Genomic DNA, 22148 nt, shown 5'->3' with positions numbered 1-22148 from the left:
AACTAAACATGGTCTGGTGAGCCAAGTAGATAAGACATTCAGCGACACATGGCTAGGAGTCATGGATAGTCCCGTACCGGATCTAATTTAACACAGAGATGTCTGGAAACAGGCCGTGCGTTATTCATTAACAGATTATCATTCATATATTTAGAATGGTATATTGTAGAGAAAAAATGGCCTGTGTTTCCCCTGAAAATATATATTTTTGTGTTAGTTGAGTATGTCTGCGTGTGCTTGTATGTGCGCAAGCATGTGTGCTTGTGTGTGCGTTGGCGTGTTTGTGTTTGTGTTTTTGTATGTGCATGTGTGCATATTTTGTACAGGCGTGCTTGTTTGTGTGTTTGTGTGTGTGTGTTTGTGCATGTGCGGTGTGTAAGCACATGTGTGGTGTGTAAGCACATTTGTATGTGAATGTGCATGTTTGTAAATTATTATAATATGGATAATGCATAACTTGTTTCCCGAAGTTAGTCAACTTTAATTTAAAAGTAGTCCGCTCCTCTGAATGTATCCTGCGCCTGTCATAGCAGCTCCGTGCTAATTGAAATGCGTCGAAGTCTGCAACACCATGCGTGCGTGCGGGTACACGTGTATGCAGGTGTGTTTGTGCATGTGCGTGCGTGCATGTTCCATTACTTGATAGAATTCCTGAAGTGGTCCTCCGCAGGGTTCTTTACAGTGCAGCTGTTCAGGAGCCACAGGTCAGCTTCTGAAGGGTCGTCTGAACACAGGGAGGAAGGAGAGAGAGAAGACTGAGTCGGGGACAACTGTGTCTCTGAACCACAGCGTATCAGAGGGGTGCACCCACCACACACCTTGACAAGTGTCTTGTCAAGAAGAAGTCAAAAAGTATATTAATATGCATCTCAACGTCCGTAAATTACGAATATGACTGAGAACATGAAAGATGAAAGATAAAAGATATACCAAGCAGTTTTAGACGAAAAACAACTCTGCGCCCTAATTATTAAAATATCCCTCACAATTGTTCTCACACCGGAGAAAAAAAAACAACCTTTATTTTTCATGTCACTTCCATAATCGTTGCTAATAGACCTAATATGGATAAATTAAGCTGCATTAATTGTAATAACTTTTTGTTAGACGCAATATAATGTTTAAAACATTATCCCAACCTCTCATTCGCATTGTCGTAACATTCCCATTTAAGAATGTCCCTTCAATTTTCGTCATTCACATTCAAACCAGTGTGGACATCCCACGGTACCCGACCAAGTGTATAATTTGGACTTGGCCGGCTTAATGCATCCATCAGGAGAAAGGGGCCAATGTTCTGTCTTGTGACACCAGGCTCGGCAGCTACACTCCAGGCACCAATGGCGAGCACCACACGGAACGGCCAGGACACACACACACACACACACACACACACACACACACACACACACACACACACACACACACACACACACACACACACACACACACACACACACACACAGACACACACACACACACACACACACACACACAGGGGACAAGCCACGGTGGTCGTGTAAAGCTAGCTCCTTTACGCCAGGTTGAACCAGATATTTCACTTAGCATTCTGTTCCCCTTCCGCAGTCAAGCATGTGAACACACCCACACAGACACACACGTGCACGCACAGCAACACTAGATTGCAGCAGTCAAGCATTCACAATACTCTTATGGTGGGTCTTCATAAGCAGGCCGTATGCCGCGCACAGACACACACACATGCAAACGCACACACACACACACGCGTGTGTGTGGGTCACAGCATGTAGTGAAAGGTGTGACCAGTCACACCTTATTTTGGCAACATTGTCACTCTCTTTCATTCTCTTTAAACACACGTATATCACCTGCCCACACACACACATGCATACTTTCATACTTTCAAACACAAAACTAAGGACCTCAGAGCTTAAGGGCCACCTCGACTCTTTAATTCATGTCATCAGATTGATTAATGTTGTGAAACTTCTTCACTATACTGCCATTTAAAGCACATGGTTACAGCCCATTCATCTTAATGTACTTTTTTTTTACCAAAAAATGAAGCTTTGTTTTGTTATCGCCGCTATATGCGTCTTAGGGGAAACAAACTATTTCAAAAAAACAATGCAACGCAGTGTGTGAATGATGTAAGAACACAATGCATTAGTGCAGCACCATCCAGCATCCATTCAACCTTTAAGAAGAGAAAAAACGTGCAGAATGTGGGTTAGGTCTAGTGGGGAGGCATCGGTCCATTTGAACCCTCTTGGATTGAGTTAAAGAGGACTCAGCCGACCAGCATGAATAATAGTGGCTCTGAGGGTGATAAATCACGGGGCTGTTTTCAGATTGCTGGGTTTGTTTGTATGCGCCACGCGCAGGCGACTCGCTTTGATTGTGACAGGGTCCGCAAGAGAAGGTCACATAACTTTATTGATCGGCCTTGGGGAACCACCCACAGTTTTGCCTACCTTTATTAGTCTAGTTTTTTTTTGCATTATAAACACAGACACACACACACAAACACACACACACAGGGCCAGTGGGAGTGGTCTCAGCTGTGTGTTTGCACTCTCCGCTCAGTCCTGGGGGAGGCTTTTCCTAACGACAATAACAACCTCTTCATCACTGTAACGCACAAGCACACCTCACACACACACAAACACACACATACAGTGAAACAGGGTAAACAGATAAACAATGCAGTATGGCCATAGAAACACTTAGGAAATGCATTTGTTCACACACACACAAACACACACACATTAATCAAAAGGAGTAACATCCTGCACTATGCAGCCCAGGGAGATTGCAGACCTCACAGAGAATGGACTGAGTCAATATTAGAACCTGAGAAAGAGGAAGGGAGAGAGACTTCTGAGAGGTTGAAACGGGGCGTAAATTAGATGGCTGGAGCTGAAGGAAAAAGGAAATTAAAGGAACAGAAAAGTTCTTAGGAACAAAGCCAGACCATTTACTGGGGCAAATGACTACAGAAATCCCAAACAACTTCCCTTGCAGATTGTCAAAAATCTCTGTTTCTCCGCCTGCTCCAAAATCGGACCATCAAACCGAGCCAAGATCCGGTCCGTAACAGCATAATCAATTGAAGTCTGGGTTTAACTCATGACCCTAAGGCCCTCCGATCTCTGAAACTTTTCACCCCTAAATAGGTGTGATGTTTTAATCTGCTGATTACAACTTTAAAAGCTTTCCGACCTTTCGACCTGTCCAAAACCAATTGGGCTCTGACAGAGTGTTGTTGGCTACAGATTCTGTCAAACAACGTCAATTTTCTGTCCAAAAAAAACAGCAGTTGAATGAAGGATTACATAGGAGGGGCAGATAAACTATATTTACATGTCTACTAATGTCATAGATAGTCAGGTTTGAAAATCAAGGGCTGACTCCATGCAATGCGCTGTTGATTTTCTCGTAGTTTGGTGTTTGACAATAGCAGCGGCTTTGAGGCAGGTTGTGTCGGTTGGGTGCGTTTGTTTTTGTTACAGCGGGAGTTTTGGTGTTTCAGTTTCAGTGCGGTGGGGCTCTGATTTGGAGGTGCTTACACACAGCGGCAGCAATGCTGTGGGCTCATGACAGTGCTATAAGTCGATGGGGGGGGGGGCTAATCGCTCAGAGAGGCTGATACATGCTGGAACTCTGGCTGGCAAGCTGGGTTAGCCAGGGGTTGTTTTAACAGTGCCTCCCTGTGACAGAGAGACAGAGAGAGAGAAAGAGATGTCTTTCTGTCTCTCTGGCCTGGGGTTGTTTTTACTGTGCCTCCCTGTGACAGAGAGAGAGACAGTCAGAGACAGAGACAGAGACAGAGAAAGGGAGACAGAGAGAGAGAAAGAGAAAGAGACAGAGCCTGGCTGAGAGAGAGACAGAGAGAGGAACAGACAGAGAGATACGGACAGACACACAGAGAGACAGACAGCGAGAGGGGGGGTTGACATTTCAACAGGAATATTAAAGTAGTTAATGAGGAAATAGGAGGTGAGGTAAATCAATGTGCTGGCACTGTGGGTCTTAATGTGATGCTGTTCCCAGGATGGAGGAGAGTTGAACAGCTGATCCAAAAACCTAGCAACACATATTTGATAAATGGGTGGGGGCCCGTCGGACTACAGATGGAAAATTACCACTTTTCATTGTCCATTTACATCCTTTCCCTATGTTGCAATGCAATTACTCAGGGTATGAAAAGAGTGCTTGATTCAGCTGAAGCCACGAAACGATTCAATCCATTACTTTTAGTGCATTGACTCAAAAATTAACCACATAACCACAGATCTATAATTCATGTTTGTACCAAAAACATCTTACAACCTACGTGAACGGACAACTTTATTTCATCCCTGTTACCGCCCACCTATTCTATCAGTAGCAGAGAAACCAAGGGGAGGCGATTTAAATGAGTGCACTTAAAGTCCAAGCTTCCAACCTAAAATGTTGTTGTTGACACCTCCAAACTTTGCTTTGCATAGAGGGAATTTGCCACGACATTGCAGTCCAGCCAATGGGTAAGAGTTGGGTTTGATTATAATTTGCATGCCTCTGCAAATCAAGCCTGCCATCTGATAGCACAGAATCTGAATTAGGAGGGAAAGAATAAAGTCATTCTGGTGTGTGTGTGTGTGTGTGTGTGTGTGTGTGTGTGTGTGTGTGTGTGTGTGTGTGTGTGTGTGTGTGTGTGTGTGTGTGTGTGTGTGTGTGTTTATAAATCGGGCATGGTCATAAATCAGCCCATTCCCTCTATTATAGAACTGACGGACTATTATAGATTAGGGTTTTATGAAGCACAGATCAATAATACTAATAATAGTTCCAGGACCCTGACTCTAGGACTGGATACACAGAGGTTGAGAGAGGGAGAGCAAAACAGGGAGTTGGAGGGAGAGAGAGAGGGACAGCAAGAGAGAGGAAGAGCAAGAGAGAGATAGAGAGGGACCATCTGATTCAAACTCAGCCACACACACACACTCATAAACAAAATGTACTTTTGTTATTTGTCATTGTCCTGTCATAAATAGTATTTCACCTGCAGTGCTAATATTGTTGACAGTCGTGTCAATAAAGCATTTGAATTGGATCAGGGAAGGGGACGGAGGTTCGGAAGGTAATCCAAAGCAAGTTGCTTCCCTGAGAAACGTGCAGTGATAATGAACAAATAAACGTATTGATCGCTGACGTCTGTGTGAGGGCAGTGTCTCCTTCTTAAAGCAGACATAATATGTGATCCAGCAGCCCTATGGTAAAGCACAACTACTGGGGGGAGAGGACACAGAGCCTGGGGTGGACACCAACCACGCCATTTTACCGGTTTTGTTTCTACCAAACAAAGTCCTTCGTATGAGCGAAGGACGTTTTCAGGAAGGGACTTTAGTAAGTATTTCTGCAGTGGCCAGTCTACACAGTGAGGATTTGAAACCTTTTGATACACTCTTTACTCATTTTACAGTATACTACAGCAGGTAGAGTATTTGCTTATCAATTATGGGGTTACACATCCCTGCCTCCAGCTACATGATTTGTCGAAAAAAAGGATATAGATAAACGCCCAGTTCACCTAGAACTGATCTTTTCTGCAAAGGCTCAGTCTTTGCTTTACAGCCTGAGAAACAACAATTGTGAATGCATTGGTGTATCAATCACCGTTACATTGACATTTAGCAGATGCTTTTATCCAAACCCACTCAAAAAAGTACATGTGTCAGAAGAAAGACAAAACGCATCTGGACAATTAGCCATCAGATGTGTAGTGCAATAATTCACATTACATAGATTCTGATTCATACTTGGCCAATATGTGAAGCAAAGCAAAATATGCTTTCAGCCAGTCCATGAGCTTACATGGCCATGAAATCAGACTTTCTGCAAATATATACTCATCAATGGTGGCTTTTAAAGTGAGGGAAAGCAGCCATCATGCTGCATGCCAGACTGTCAATCACACAGCAAAGCAAATTTGGCCAATGACAGGATCCCCAATTATGCTTTCAGCTCATGCTTCATAGATATGATTGGATGTGGATATTGGATTAGAAAAAATAAGTCCCAAAAGGGAATTTAGTTTTAGTTCGAACTACATAAATCATGCAGGCATACTGTTTAGTCATCAAGTGCTTGACAAAGATTTGGGTCCTTATTTTTGTTTGACTGAACACCAATGGCTTGTTGAAAGTCATCACAATCGCTGTAATGTAAACTGACCGATGGCATGGCTCTGCATCTAGTATTATAGTAAACAAACATGTTGACTTGATCCGACATTTGTTCCTCATTGTTTCAAAGCATGACAGGAATTTGTTGACAAATGTTTGTATTCAACTCTATTGTCCACAAAAGATGGGAAAACTGCCAGTTTGCTTCCCTGGGCATATCCATGTCAGAGTGTTTATGTGTGTTATAGCATATACACACAAATCTTTTGCATTTCATCTTTTGAAGGCTTGATACAACTGATACAAAGCCGATTCTGAAGACACACATAGCATAGCCCTGCAGCGTAGCGTGTGTTTTTGGTGTGTGTCCGTTGGTCGCATTGAATCCTCCTACATATTCTTTATATACATTTATTTATGCATACTTGATCCGGGGTCATATATAAACCATTTCAATCACAGCCCCCCCCCCATTCACAGAGATGGGGAGACACGGGTCAGGGAGCAGGTGTGTGCAGCAAATAGGAAAGGCTGATAGATAGAGTGATGGATGGCATCGGGGGAAAAGGGGGAGGGGGGGAGGGGGAGAGAAGGATGAGGGAACACACGAGCCCTGGCTGTTCCCTCTCCGACCCAGATGAAAATGGAGCAAAAAGGATAATTCAAACAACGGGAGGAGCAGGGGCAAAGTAAAGTTCGGGGGGGAAAAAAGACGGGGAAAAAGAATGATAGCGGAGGAAAAAGAGACAATGGAAGGAGGGAAAGTGGTGGAGTGATGAAGAGGGTCTGTGAACGGGAACGCCGAGACGAACGACAGGGAGAGAGGGAAGGCCAACTAAAACGATAGTAAATAAACGGAGGAGTGATGAGAGAGGGATGGAACGGTGGAAGTCCGATAACAGACATGAACAAAAGTAGAGGGACCAGGTTTCAGAACGAGCAAAAGGACGAGGAAAGACGAAGGATGGATAAGCAGAGTACCAGAAGAATAACATTTGGATAAAATAAATGCTATTTGTGGATGGCTCCTGCTTTGCGACTGAATCTACAAAAATGAACAGAAGGCTTTGTTCACCTGCACTCACACACTTCTTGTCAAATACAATAGCGCCATTTTAAACAGGTATATTTTAGGATAACACGTATAGCAGATGTTTCGGGTTTGGTAAAGTCTCACTTTGTTTGGGAAACATTAATTGCAGTGGTGTATGCATTGTTGTAATTGCTTAAGTACCGTATGTGCCTGGATAATTGTTCCGTGTACTTAGACAACAGAGAGAGAACGAGAGAGTGAGAGCGAGAGAGATGGAGAGAACGAAGAGAACGAGAGAGAGAGAGAGAGAGAAGAATGAGGGAGAAAGACAGAGAAATAACTCAGCTGTGGGGTCACTCGTGCACACGTTGGCCGCATATGTTTTGTAAGCTATCCACATGCTAAATGTGTAATGGCTTCATGAGTCTTGGTACCAAAGTCCCAAATGAATGTTAACGAAAGAATTTACACATTGTTCTATTTTGGCCTCTGGAAAGGGCAGTTGTAGATATTAACATGGAGTAATGAAGTGAATGTGGAAACAGTTGTGGGAGAGGGAGGGACGATTTTGGATCTTTTTTCTGCCCTCTCTCTTCGCAACTCTAAACTAGTACTACAGCACCTTTTATATGATGTGATTTAGATGTTTCCCATTTATAAATTATCAGTTTGGATTAGCTGTATTTTGCGGATTGCCGTTGGCCCTGAAACACGACATCTCAGAATCAATGCGCCAGTATACAAAAAAAATACCGTTCCATCCTAGTGGAAAAACAAAGACAAAAGGAGGACAGAGAATGGTTCAACTGACAGATCCTTGTGTTCCTACATTTGAATCAAAACACAAGGTTTGGCCTTGAAAGGAGAGTTGGATGATCAAGCTGTTGTTATCTTTCTAAAGGAGGCTGCACTGAGAAGAGGGAAGGGCCAGCCGGCGGCTGTTGAGGTAGAGATAGCCCTAACTGGGCAACACAGCAACAGAACGCCACAGGGCCATTATATCATCAATATTCCATCGACCGCCTGGGGCACTGTGAGGAAAACATCCATTCCGGTGTGAATGGATGAACTTGTGAGATTAACTCGTACCTCGGACGGAAGGGCAGGGCTGATGGTGGCACTTTGCATTTTTTTTTTTAACCATTTTAACAAAAACGGCCCAAAATGTACCGAGCTAGTTCCACTCATGCTTGCTTTTACCAGATGTTATGGATATATGATTTTTCAGTGTCGACTAAGGATACAATCGAGATACAATTTTCAAAGGGGGGGGGGGGGGGGGCAGAATGACTTATCTACAACGGTAATCTAGTAAAGTGAGCAAAAACTATTTTGCAGAGGTGTTGTAAATGACAGTATTTTACTGGTAAAAAAAAAAGAAAGAAGTAAAAGTATGGTGCGGTGAAATGAGTTCCAACTACAGGCGTGGAAGAGAGAGGCGATGACGGGTGTAATTGGACGAGCATGCATGTACCTGATACTTTAACACAACAAATGCCAGCCGCTCCTTCTCATCTCTTGCCCTTTCCTTTTTTTTCTATTTAACCACCCGATCCATAGCTCTCATTATCCCTCCCTGCCTGTTCCTTAGCTCCTTTCTGTTGAAAACATCTCTTTTTTGCTGGCATTCCCTTCTTTTACTCCCCTGGTGGGGGTCTCATCTCTTTTCCACAACATTTACATCCCCCCAACCAAGAGAGAGCGAGAGCGACGGAGAGAGTGAGAGAGACAGAGTTAAATTTGTTGTTTATTCTGTCAATTTGATATGCATTGCAATAACACACCAACGCTAACTTGTTCAAAACAAATCTAAGGAGCGCTCTAAGAGGTGGTTTCAAAAGGGCGTCAAACACCAAAAATAAACCTATCCATTGGACACTTGAAAGATTGAATCCAAAACGTCGCCTTGGTTTGTGTTGAATTTCAGACGCACGGTACAGTGCATGGCGGCTGAGTTGTGTTTCACATTCTACTCTCCTCAAATATAAAAAAGCAAACCATTTCCCCCTCATTTCCTCTGTGTTTCCATCCCAGGGCGGCTGAGGGGAGTATGCCCTGGTAGGCAGGCGGCCCTCTCCTTCAGATCCTTGCTTTATTTATGTACGGGAGGGGAAGACTGAATCCTGGGAGCCCTGCTCCCACTCCCAGGCGTCGTAAACCAATCACCCGGGGCCCTTTAATCCCCGGGCCCTCGCTCTTCTCCCTCCCCGGCGCTCGCTCGTAATGCCCCCTTATGATAGATATTATGTCTAACCTGGTCTCCATTAATACCGCCGCCGCCTTGACAGGGCCTACTTTAACTTTCCGAACTCCCGCGGTCACTCCCCCTTAACAGCTGTACAAACAGGATGTCCAACCCCACGGCGAAAGCGACCGGCGACGGCCCTGCAACAGAGAGCTGCAAACATCACCGTTCATGCTGAAATTCGTACAGGGTTATCAAGTCGAGCCGGTGGGCTTAATGTAGACGTTCTGGTCAAATTACACTCCCGAGTGCAAGGCTAGACGTCTCCATCGAGAACCGACCGGCATCTGTTTAACTTGAGGATACAGTTGACCTTTGCCAGGATTACATCAACAATGTATGGGATGTATGGAAGTCATATACATTGTGCAGTCATACTCCCCCTGTAAGGGAGGACTGGGGGTGTTAGGATTGAATCATCCCGACATCAAATTGTATCTCGCTAAGGTAGGATATGTATTCGAAGTCTCCCAAATGTGTGTTCTCACATGTTTTCTGCAAAACAAATGTTTTAGGCGCGAGTCTGGTTTCCATAGCTAACCAAAAGGGATCACTGGTGTTTCTGCACACATCTTACGCCCTGAATACTGTAAGACAATATGTACGAAGCGGGAGCAGAGACACGTGCACACGTACGTGTGTGTGTGTGTGTGTGTGTGTGTGTGTGTGTGTGTGTGTGTGTGTGTGTGTGCAGACGTCCGCCCTGGGGGTCAATATTATTCTCCTGATGGTTGCGACTACAATACTATGTGAACCACCACCAAGACCATGACCTACTTTCACCCCCTACCCTACCTCCCCCCCCCCACACACACACTCCTCTCATCCTGTCTCTTTCCCTTATATCTCCCGATCACAGATGCATTATCCTTCTACCGTCTCACACACACACACACACACACACACACACACACACACACACACACAGTGACCTTGGGATGGAGTGTGGGGGGGTGGGGGGGCCTGACGGTAGCGGGGGGGTTAGAAGGATGGCTCTGGGGTGAGCGGACACACTTGACTGAGCTAAGGGGAAGTGTCTGAGCGGGGGGGGGGGGGGGGGCAGGGGGGCTGCGCGGCTGGATGGCTAGCTAGCTGGTTCCCCGGCTGGGCGGGGCACATCTGGCCCGGGCTGACTCGGGGCCTCCGTCCGGGGTGGCCGGCTGGCCCCCGCACTGAGGGGTGGGTGGACGGCGCGCCGCCGACGCGGGCTAATCGTGCGTTGCAGAGGGAGAGTGTGGGGGGGGGGGGGGAAGGGGTCGCTCGAAGGTGAGGCAGGTCGCTCAAACTTCTGGCCCGGGTCGGATGAGAGGAAGGGGGGGTGGGTTATGTAAGACGTGTTAAATGTCCCCCCCCCTGAGAACATTTCTGTGTGTTCTCCAGCATCGCCCAGGCTGAGAGAGGCTATCTAAAGAGAGAGGCTCAGCTGTTGGGTCACCCATCGTCATAAGCATGCACGCATGCACATATGCACATATGCACATATGCTTCATATGCACAATGTGTCCCGGTACAAAAGTCCCAATCAAATGTTTGTCAAAAATGTCCTAAAAATAGGCATGCCGGTTTGTTGGGCATCTTTGAAGGTTTTCCGTTAGATATTAACGTAGAGTTCTACAGTTAATGGGGAAACAGTTGAGCCAATGAAACATCCAAATTAACCTCTGTGAAGAGAAGCCTTGATGACTTTTTTAGGAAAACAATCAGCAGACAGACCGACACACCCACCCACACACATAGAGACAGAGTCAGACACATCACACACACACACACACACACACACACACACACAGCCAGACACACACGACACACACACACAGCCAGACAGAGAGCGAGACAACAGGACCGTTCCCGGCAGTGATGCTGTCTAAAAGGTTCATTCTCCTCGGGGAGGTGTGGGCGTGCTGGTGTGTGTTTACCATGCCAGCCGAGCCTATGTGTCTTTTTGTGCTCGCTAGACATGGCAAAGTGTAAGAAGAAAACAAATAAGTATACTTGACTTAGAGTGACACTCTACCAACACAAACACCCACGCAGAGAGGGTGTGTGGCTGTTTATACGCACACAGGGTCCACACAGGGGATCAGTGGTCTGTTTATCCGTCAATCAGGTACAGAGATTATTCAGTTGTCCCAAGCACATGCATAAACAGACACAGCCATCATCACACACACACATTATGAATAATAATAATAATAGTTTGCCACCAAGATAAAGCTGTTTATGTGTCATTTCAAAGGTGTAAAAAAAGTAAATGACGATTACAATTTTTTACTAATTTTAAAGAAGATATGGGAATTGGGAACGCGTAAATCTTCGTTTTCTTATTGTGGCCGTCTCACGCAAAATGTATTGCTTACATGGAATTGTCAACTAAACACTAAACTTTAGAGGCATCTATTTTCATGGGTATCCCAAAAAACAGTAAAACAGGACAGATCCCCTCTGTGGCTTTAGCAAGCAGAACCCATCATAATGTTTAATCCCCAATCATACTGTTAACCTCCATGTTAAGCGCAAATCTAAGCTATCCAAGTTGCTAAACTATGCAGACTATGCAGTGGTACGTTTACCTCTCACCTAACCAAGGCGTTCAGTTACCACACCAACAGGAGCGCCATGTTTGAATGTATGTTTGGCACTTGGATTTATGTACTTAGCCTAAAAGTTGTAATACATGATGCTGCGTTAGGAGACAGTTAACACCCACTGAATGTTGCTTTGGCCAGCTTTCTTTCAGGGGACGGCTGGTGATAAGTGCTCATGGTTCCATTTTGAGTTAAGCAACGGGAGGCAGAAAAGAGAGGAAAGCCACTGGGGATGTAGATTGCAGATTTGGATTTCCTGGATTGCCTTTTGCATTTCCTGCCTAAAACAGGAAACGCAAACGCAAATGGTTACTGTTGATAAAAGACCAAACACGGGTTGGACTGGGGGAAAATGGGCCCAACCAAGGAAATACAAACGGACGCACGCGTGTACACACACGTACACGCACACACAAACACGCGCATACGTCGAAACAACACCACTAAGGATCTTGACAGGCTCTTGCCCTAGTCCCCTAGTGCCCTTGTTTGCGCGTGTGTATGCGCGCATGTGTTTGTGTCTGCGTGTGTGTGTGTGTGTTTGTGTCTGCGTGTGTGTGTGTGTGCACGCGTGTATAACTGCGGCAGTGCATGCCGTGTTAGGCACAGCATGGCGCCCACCAGAGCGTTCACAACACAACAGCTTCACAACATCTTAAAAACGGCCACTCACTTGAGATTTAGCCATCGGTCCTAAACAACCCTTTGAGTCCATTACATTGAAGGGAGGAAAGGGAATGAGCTGGAATAAGAGGTGGGGGAGATTCAGAGAGAAGACAAACTAACTGGGGAGCGGAGTTTCTACGAGTCAGAGAGAAGGTGGAAGTCCGATAACGAGGGCGACGATGGTGGCCTGGGACCGGACAGATGTCAGCTCACCGGTCCCAGTGGGGCAGGGTTGTCGACCAAAACACAAATGGGGATTGAAAAACCGTCTGACTTGAAACAATCTACTCGAGGTTTGTCAACGGTGTGCCCACCGCGGTGGTCGGGAGAGAAAGGCCCACGTTTTGAATTCAAATGATAGAGTAGACAAGGGTCCATCTCCAGAAGCCCATAGAAACAGTCAGGGGAGAGCGATAGAGTCCGTCACTCAGCAGTTCAGTCTGGTTACTAGTGTGAGACGAGATGAGATGGCAACAGCCTACTCACAAGAGGTGACCCACACACAAAGTAAGTAGGATATATACTGCATGAAAAGAAAACATGCCACGATGCCAAATACCATGTTTATACCAGGTTCCCTAGTATAGTTATCAGCTTGCGACCGATCGCACACAAAATATCAACATCATGATCAAAACTGTGGCCTTAAGTGTAAACTAAAGTCAGCTTTGCTTATATTGAATCCATGAACTCCGGTCTATATGTGTGTTGCTGTTGATTATACAATCAAGGAAAAATTACACATCATTCTGGGACCTACATCTGATAACAATCCACAGATGATGCTCATCAAGAGTTTTTCCATCCTCATGTTGACTTCTCATGTTAGCCAATGCGTTTGCCCCACACCCTGGTGTGTGTGCTTCCTAGCGGGAATGAGTATGCTGCGCTGCTACAGGAGAGGATTCAGGCCTTCGCTGCAGAAGCACCGCTTCCCATCGCCCCTGGAAGGCATTTTCAATTTGCCCCGGCGTGCAGCTGCCGTGGAGCGTGACTGTTGTGTTTAGTGTCACACCGTCCGCGGTCAGTATCCACAGTGAGACGTGGAGAGGGGGACCACTTTGATGCAAACTTTGAAGTGTTACTAGTATCGCCGTTGGGAAAAGGAGAAGGGTTAGAAGGGGTGCTGTAAAAGGGATACCAAGTAACCGAATACATGACGTTTTAAAACGGGAACGGGCATGTCTGGCCACCCGATGCAACAACCAGCGGGAGGGACATTCCCAAAGTCTGCCTGGCTGAAACACAGGACCGCCGTGGGCGACTGACCGAGCAGGCCGGTGTGAAGAAACCACTGAGCCGATGTGTGGACAGGAGGTCCATTGCATGATCCATTAAGTGAGGACAGGGTTTATTCATTGCTGAATTAAATACATTCATACTTAAATAAATACATTGTGCAGCTTGCAGGAGCCGCTGAAAGGCCTAATTATTCATTTCAAATGGATTTCCCAGCACACAGTCCAGTGATGTTGTCGCTCTCATTTGTAATCTAATCTCTCATCTAGTTATCTCAGTGGTTAAACTAATGATTTGCCAAATCAATCAACTTATTGTTATTCTCTCATTCCAACACTATGCTAATGCATGGCCTGTGAATGGAGGATGGGAAAAGGCCTCTTCAAACTATTTTACCAGATCATTCCGATATTACAATTGGCTTTGAATTAAGTTTATTTCGTCAACCAAATAACTAATTTTGAAAGACACATGAAAGAGTAAATGAGGACAAGAAATGGGGGCTGGTGACATTTGAAAGTCGATTTTTCCACATTCATGTTTGACCAACAAGGGAATTACTCAGGAATTAGGAATGATTTTTCCAGTAAGAGACAAATTATTCTAGGAACTAGCTTTGGCTGGGCAGCTCGCACACTGTCCAAACACAAAGCGCCGTCCAAAATAAGGCAAACAAACGCATTTAACATAAATATATAGACTTTATTGTTTGGAACTAATATTAAAAACAGTTTGCTTTTAAATTAAGGCATAATTTATGTGCATTTTTGTCCATAACAGTAGCCATGTCATGTTTTTTTACTGGTTCAACGTTGTAAGAAATGACAGTGTGAACGACTCATGAATATTGCCTCATTACACAAAACAGACTTCTCTATCTCTCTCATGGTGGTGTGTGTGTGTGTGTGTGTGTGTGTGTGTTGTGTGTGTGTGTGTGTGTGTGTGTGTGTGTGTGTGTGTGTGGTGTGTGTGTGTGTGTGTGTGTGTGTGTGTGTGTGTGTGTGTTTGCCTTCAAGTCAACTGTCAAAATCATGTGCACTGTAGTAACGGCAATCAGTTTCCAATTTCACAACAATAACAGACCCGGCAAATATTGACACATTTTCTAAGACATTACAAATGTGATTAAGTTTGCTGTTTGCCCGAGGAGATGGCAGTTTATATTCAATAAGGTGTGTTTGTGAGCATGTGTGTATCTCTCCGTTTGTGAGCATGTGTGACTGTTGGATACAGAAACATGAGCAGGTCAACAAGAGTGTAACGTACGTACGTGCATTCGCATGTGTGTGTGTGTGGGTGTGTGTGTCTTGGCATGGCGTGTCTGCGCTGGTGTATCCAGGTCTGTGCATGTCTGTGTGTGCAAGTCTGTGCGTGTCTGTTCATGTCTGTGCATGTCTGTGTGTGCGTGTCTATGCGAGTGGATCCATGTCGATGTGTGCATGTCTTTGCGTGTGTGGGTCTGTGTGTGGTTTCGGCAGTTAAACCTGTTTGTTCTGTGTGCATAGCAGAATCTGTTTGAGGAAGCTTGGTAGGATACCAAAACGTCATGTATGCGTATGCGTGTGTGCACAAAGTGTGTATTTTTATTCCTTTGTCGTCCCCATACAGCCCGAGATAGAGACAAACAGCTGGACAGGGAGATGAAATGAAAGAACAATGTTCTATGAGATTCATAGGCTCACTGACAGCTTCTGTTGATGGATAACAACAAATTAAAAACAGCAACGGTTGCAGGCAGGCAGAAGAAGCGACCTGGAAAGGTCTGTATGTTCCCTCAGCCTCCTCTACAAATACTGAAAGATGTAAATTACTAGGTGGTGATAGGACAGTGGGGGGGGGGGGGGGGGGGGGGCTTGGGCAGAGAGCGAGCTAGTGGCTTTCAGAGAAAGTGAATGAATTTAATTGAAGTCCAACAATAGCTGTGTGGCTTGAAATGTGAGAGAAATTGAAATATTTAGGCAGAGACAGTGGTTTGAATTATGAATGCCAGCCAAGCTCTGTTGGGTTACTGTGCAATAGTATATTTTATAAATCACTAGCATTTCGTAACTGAAACCAGCCCGTTGCAATTAATTAGTCATCAGTTTCTCCTACTGTGTTGACTTTTGTCAGCGTAATAAAAACTTTTAATTGAAGTGAAGTAGGGAGGCCGTCGGACCAAGAAGTCACTCGAGCGATGGAATAGGACCTTTGATCCCAAAAGTCCTCTGATGCGCGACAAAAAACACCCTCAAGTGATGCTCAAGAAGTTAGCGCTGCTAAAGATTTTTTTTCTTTACTTTAAACCATTCAGAACCACATGGTTACAGCATGCAGGGCATTCCTTCGACGTTCCCGTTCAACACGGATCAGACAAACGGGAGTTTCCCCCCACCCCCCCGATATCTTTTGGGACACGATCATCTATTGAAAGTAGATCTTAAAACCTCCCTGTGCGGAACATGCCTACAACAAAGTACTCTCGCTTTAAATAGAACATCCTCAAAACCAAGCAGTCTTTATTTTCGTGTGCGGTGTGCACGTGACAAAAGGAAAAGGGGGAACGGCACAACGGGAAGATCTGCAAATGATCCAAGATCACAACACGCACACCACGCTGTTTTTATGCCCATCTCCGGCGCACAGTCGGGGCTTCCATTAGGAGTGGGGCCCCAGCCTCCGCATCCTGGGGTAGCTAATAACCCCCGCCGTATACATTTACGCTCCACATTTAAGGCGTCCTTAATTCGATTAATGGTAATAATTAGACCCTGCGCCGCTATCTCGATTCTGGGCGGAATTGAAACAATTTAGGTCACCGCGCCCCGTATTCCCCCAGCAGAGCAAACGGAACATGCAAATGAGATGCAAATGCCGAATAGAGTGGAAAATGTAGTTATGGGCCCCAGTAATAAATACTGAATTTAGCCTCTTGGCATTCCAAAAAGCAGCCAGTCGGGACCTGTATGCAAATGACATGCAAACAGCCCAGACACAGAGGACCTTTCTTCACTCCGATAGGCTGGAGCGTAGGTGGGTTCCACGGGGGGGGGGGGGTGGGGGGGGGCGGACTTTTGATGTTGAGGGTTTGAATCCAACTCAGGGCTTCTTTATTTATTTACGTGCTTTTTATTTTTTTCTTCTTCTTCCCTCCTCACGCCGAATTTGATTTATTTATTCATATTTTTGGATGCGTGCCTAATCCTCGCCTTTGATTCACTGCGCGTTCGGCTTCCGACTGCGCGTGGACAGATACCGTGCGAGGGGGGGGGGGGGGGGGGGGGGGGGGGGCGTGGTGGCGTTTCTGGGTGGTGTGTGTGGGGTGGAGGGTGGCGGGGTTGGGCGTGTGGGGGGGGGGGGGGTGGGCTCAGAGTGAAAGCAGGAGTGCTAAATAAGATAGCAGGTAGATCGTCAAAGGAAACGAAGGCAGCGGTAATGAGATGGAGACGAAGACGAGGGAGGGACGGGGGGCGCGGACAGAAGGCAGAGCAGAACGGAGAGCCGTAGGTGAAGACAAGTGGAATTGTGGGAGAGATGCCAAAGAGGGGGAGGGGGGGGGGGGGGGGGGAGAATCGAGAATTAAGGGACGGGGAGAGGGGGGGGTGGAGGGGGGGTGATCGTTGATAGGTAAACAAAAGTTGACTGTCGCCGGCTGAGTCCGTGGGATGGAATTGGAGGAGTACAGGTGGGGAAAGCCCGCAGAGGAGGGAAAGGTAAAGCCGAAAACATACCAAATAAAAGTATCATTCATTCTTCGAGTGAGACATTTTAGAAGCCTTCAACACATTAAATCCAAACCAATCAAAGACGTGCGCCCGCACACATGCACGCCCACACACACACACAGACGTGGCCCTTCTACCCTGTACTTTATACACAAGCTTACTGGACCACCTTGCTAAGTTGGCAATGTCTCCCAGATTACACACTTCACTCGGAGGGGGAGGACGACACACACACACACACACACACACACACACACACACACACACACACACACACACACACACACACACACACACACACACACACACACACACACCACACACACACACACACACCTGTGACTACAGCTGCCATGTCACCACATTATAAACAATCAGAGTAATGCGGGAAACTGAACGTGCTCCAGCTCATGTCAGGTTTGCGTGGTTTCAAGTGCAACACCGCCCGTTCCTTTTACCTGCACTGGCAACACACGCAAAGCTCCTCATCGCAATCTCTAGCCCGTGTGACACAAACACACGCGGTGAGGTACACACCGAAGCACACGCGTGGTCACAGGCCTGCGTGGCGGCGGTATGTGCTTAGCGTTAAGACTCGTGGAGGAATGTGGACGATGACAAGTGATTAAAGCGGCTGCCCTGATCAAAGACTGCTTCAGCTAATGCTATGCATACCCACACAAAACACACACACACACACACACACTCCCAGACCTAAGTACATACATACACCTGTGACACTCCACACATCTTTGGAGCATGTTTAGGTGCTTGCCTCTGTGTATTGTATCTATTGTGGTTTTCCGGTGCTTATAAATGTAAACACAACCTTTTTTAATAAAAACCCACATGCCGGATAATCTCTCCTGGGTTGTGAATGTGAGAGACTAACGTGATGTTTAGGATGGGGGGGATGAGGGAGCAGGTAACGCTCAGAGCGTTCATGGGTGGGTTTTATGGATGCTGAAAATATTGTCACATATATGGCGTTTGAACTTTAATATCGCACTCCTAATGAGAGGATTTTATGTTTGTAAGTACCGATATCCCTCAATCGTGTCCAAAATATATGCAAGAATACTAGGAGTACTGTCACCCACGACCCTGAAATTAATACAAATGTGTTATTTTGAAAGAATCGGTAGCTTATTGAATTGGAAATGCAGAGTTTTAATTAAAATCGTCCAATCATTCAAATTGACTCTATCTGAAGGGCTTCCTCCCTCCATTGTTGTTTCTTTCCCTTTACCAAAATTCACTAAGATGTGATGTTCGGCATTGCATCATGAGTGCATGTGCGTGTGTGTGTGAGTCTGTGTGCGCGTGCGTGTGTGTTCATGTGCGCGTGTGTAAGTGTGCGTGTAAGTGTGTGCATACACAGGTTTACGTATGTGTTGCTCTGTGTCTATGCATGAGCGCCTATCCGCTCGGAGGGGTGAGGGCAAAGCCAAATCCCAGTGAAGGAGCATCCCACCCACATCAATTAATAAATCATTATAAAACTGAGCATTTAAAGTGTTTTTCCCTGTAAATAATTGATATCTTTGTTCACAGGCTGTGCTTTGTTCGCGGGAATTGTTTATCAGAGAGCAAAACAGAGGAGGAGAAAAAAGGCAGGAGGAAATGAGATGAAGGACACACACACGCACACGCACACACACACGCACACGCACACGCGCGAACACACACGCGTGTCAAGTGGCTAGTCGTCTGCCAGTATAAACTGGTCCTGGGACGATGATCACAGGACGTTCCTAGAAATGAACTGATGAGCTCCAGTCCACTCCATCGGTTCATTCTGCCGTGGCTATAGGCGGTTATCAGGGATGGGCCCCATGGAGAACCTACGACACTCGAAAGCATAATAATTAAAAAAAAGCACAGGGATATACAGAGGAACCAAAAACGAACTAGTATCCAAACGACTTCCCTACCACAGTCGTTGTGCATTCTGACAGGCCGGTGCCGCTACAGGACACAACGTGACCTTTCATGAAATGCCAAGAGCCCTGCTTATTCTTTTAGTTAGTTCACAATAAAACTCGGTCCCAACTTCCCATCTTCTCCAAATAAAACATGTCTGGAGAAGTGCTGAGCGGCCCAGTACTGTGGTACACAAGTACACATGAGTTTGAGCAACGGTGGTCCCTACTTTACAGACCTCTGTCACCCTCAGACCTCCACTGATCAGGTACAGTCCTCTACTGATCATCTACCGACCTCACAGGCCTCAATTACAGAGGACTCGCATACACAAGACTCACATGGACAGGCCTCGCATGCACAGGACTCGCACGCAAAGGACTCACAAGCACACGACTCAGCAGGGGCCTTTTGAGGGTGGTTTGGTTGGTGGCATCTTGAAAAACAGTGATCCTTCAGAAAATAAACCCATCGGAATACACGCACGCACACACACACAGGAATTGAGTAATCATCAGATCAGATATCAAACGGCACCGTCTGTTGGGAAGATTAGAAAAAACATCTGCCCACCATGTGGAAAGCTAGAGATTATAAATACACTTCATGCACTGTGTGTGTGTGTGTGTGTGTGTGTGTGTGTGTGTGTGTGTGTGTGTGTGTGTGTGTGTGTGTGTGTGTGTGTGTGGTGTGTGTGTGTGTGTGTGTGGTCGCAATCAAAGGCTGTATTGATGTAATATAATAGTATTATAATGTGGATGGCTTATTATACAATGACAAAGGACTTTGAGTAGTGTGCTGCAGACAGACTTCCTCACAGGCAGGGAAAAAATATTAAGATGACGCAACATAAAATATAAGGTTAAAATTGGGTAAAACAATTAGCATTAAATGAGTGAATGATAAGCATAAGCACACACACACCCCCACACCCAAACCGACACAATTCATGCCCCAAAGAAACAAGGATAAACAATCCCTTGCCTACTGCATAAGAAATGCCAGATTGTCCAGTGAACTGTGAATCAACATAAATAAATGAAACACATCTGCAATAAACTCTTTGACAGGCCGTGCTAAAACGCTGTCAATTTGTATTTGGTCGAGAGACGTCGCTCCGCTATCATTATATTACTCACAGCGGGCTGTCTTTTCAGTGGGGCAATCAGGTGCGCTTTGTTAAATGATGACATGAAATTATGCTCCGAGCCCAGCCACAAATCAGACCCCGTCTTCCAGTCGTTTCGGCGTCTAGCCACGGAAAAGCAGCAAATAGTCAAGTCCTGTGCGATAATGATGGAGAAAGGACACACACAGGGGGAAAGTGTGCACGTGCAGAATTAACTTGCTACAAAGAGGGACAGAACGTGTGCACGCACACAGACGTGCACAGACACACACAGTCCAAAGTTACCCAATATCGACATAACTTTAAACACAGCAGGCGTGCAGACATGCATGCGTAAACGCATAGCCGTACCGACCTCATGCACGCAGCCACAAACACACACACACAAACAGACCGATCCATTAGTATTATACACGGGTGCCTTCCCCTTAAACTAAGCCTCTTAACAAGTATGGACGGAGAGAGGAGGACCCGGTGGCTAGACCAATCGAGAAGTATTGATTAAGCACTTTCTCTGCATCTCTTCTGCACAACCTTACACACACAGACACACACCCCAATTTGAGATGACCATGATAAGTCAAACTAGGGGTTTATAGGTTTTCTTTTTCTTTATGGGAGCAATGTTGGATAATCAGGTCCGGATTCAATTAGCTTTTTGGTCATTTGCCTATAATGTATATTACTATTTATGGTACTATAATAGCAGGCTACACCCAACACAACACAATGATTTAGTCATCCAACATGAGGATGACCTTATGGGTATCAGTATCTGTATAGGACGGGAGGCAGAGAGCATAAACAATGACGATTCCTGATCACCAAACCATGCTCCGTCACATCAAGCATGAAGAGCGATAGAGTCCATCTGGCCCCGGTGGGTCACCCAGCCAGGTCTGTGGCCGACAGGTGAGTAACAGTCTACCGGAGACCAGGTCTGCTGTCATGGTACCCGCCCCGCTTTCTCATTAACCATCGCAAATTTGTTCCTGTTTTGTTTCAGGGTGATTGACCCCATCTTCACAGCGACGTATTCGAGTGTGTCCCATCCTGAGCGAGGCCTTTTCCAGTACACAAGGTCACACTGGAAGCTCTGGCGCGAGTCGCTAATCCCAATCGCTCATGCACGACATGAAACGCTAGCACGAAGATCGGGAAAAGACTTTAGAGTTTACCGTGGACGTAAACATGGGAACTAGCTACTAGAGCATACTTGTCTGCAAGCATGAGCTTATCGAAGAGTAGTCATTGTTTATGGCTGTTTAATTACGGAGGAAAAGCCCACTGTCAAAGTGCAAAGGTCCTCAGGAGAAAGTATGTAGACACACAACTTCCTCCAATGAATCCTTTGAGATCTTCCACATCCAACGCCATGCTCAGCCGTGGTCATGAGGCGACGATTATAATAATGAGGAAGATGAATGAACACTGGACAGAGGCAATGGAGACGATTAGACAAATGTAATAAACGC

The 22148-nt window shown here is 45.8% G+C and overlaps 1 protein-coding gene across 1 annotated transcript in view; it reads right to left on the bottom strand.

The window, feature by feature from the left end:
- The window catches only part of cdkal1 (CDK5 regulatory subunit associated protein 1-like 1), a 230509-nt gene that overhangs the window by 189577 nt on the left and 18784 nt on the right, over window positions 1–22148 (bottom strand). Inside the window, exon 4 of the mRNA XM_030369576.1 lies at window positions 640–724. Within this exon, the coding sequence (XP_030225436.1) occupies window positions 640–724 (85 nt within the window). The remainder of the gene's footprint in view (window positions 1–639; window positions 725–22148) is intronic.

This window comes from Gadus morhua, chromosome 11 (genome assembly GCF_902167405.1).
Source record: "Gadus morhua chromosome 11, gadMor3.0, whole genome shotgun sequence".
Classification (NCBI taxonomy): domain Eukaryota; kingdom Metazoa; phylum Chordata; class Actinopteri; order Gadiformes; family Gadidae; genus Gadus; species Gadus morhua.
The sequence above is the reverse complement of the archived record's forward strand: the minus strand, read 5'-3'. Positions and strand labels throughout refer to the sequence as shown.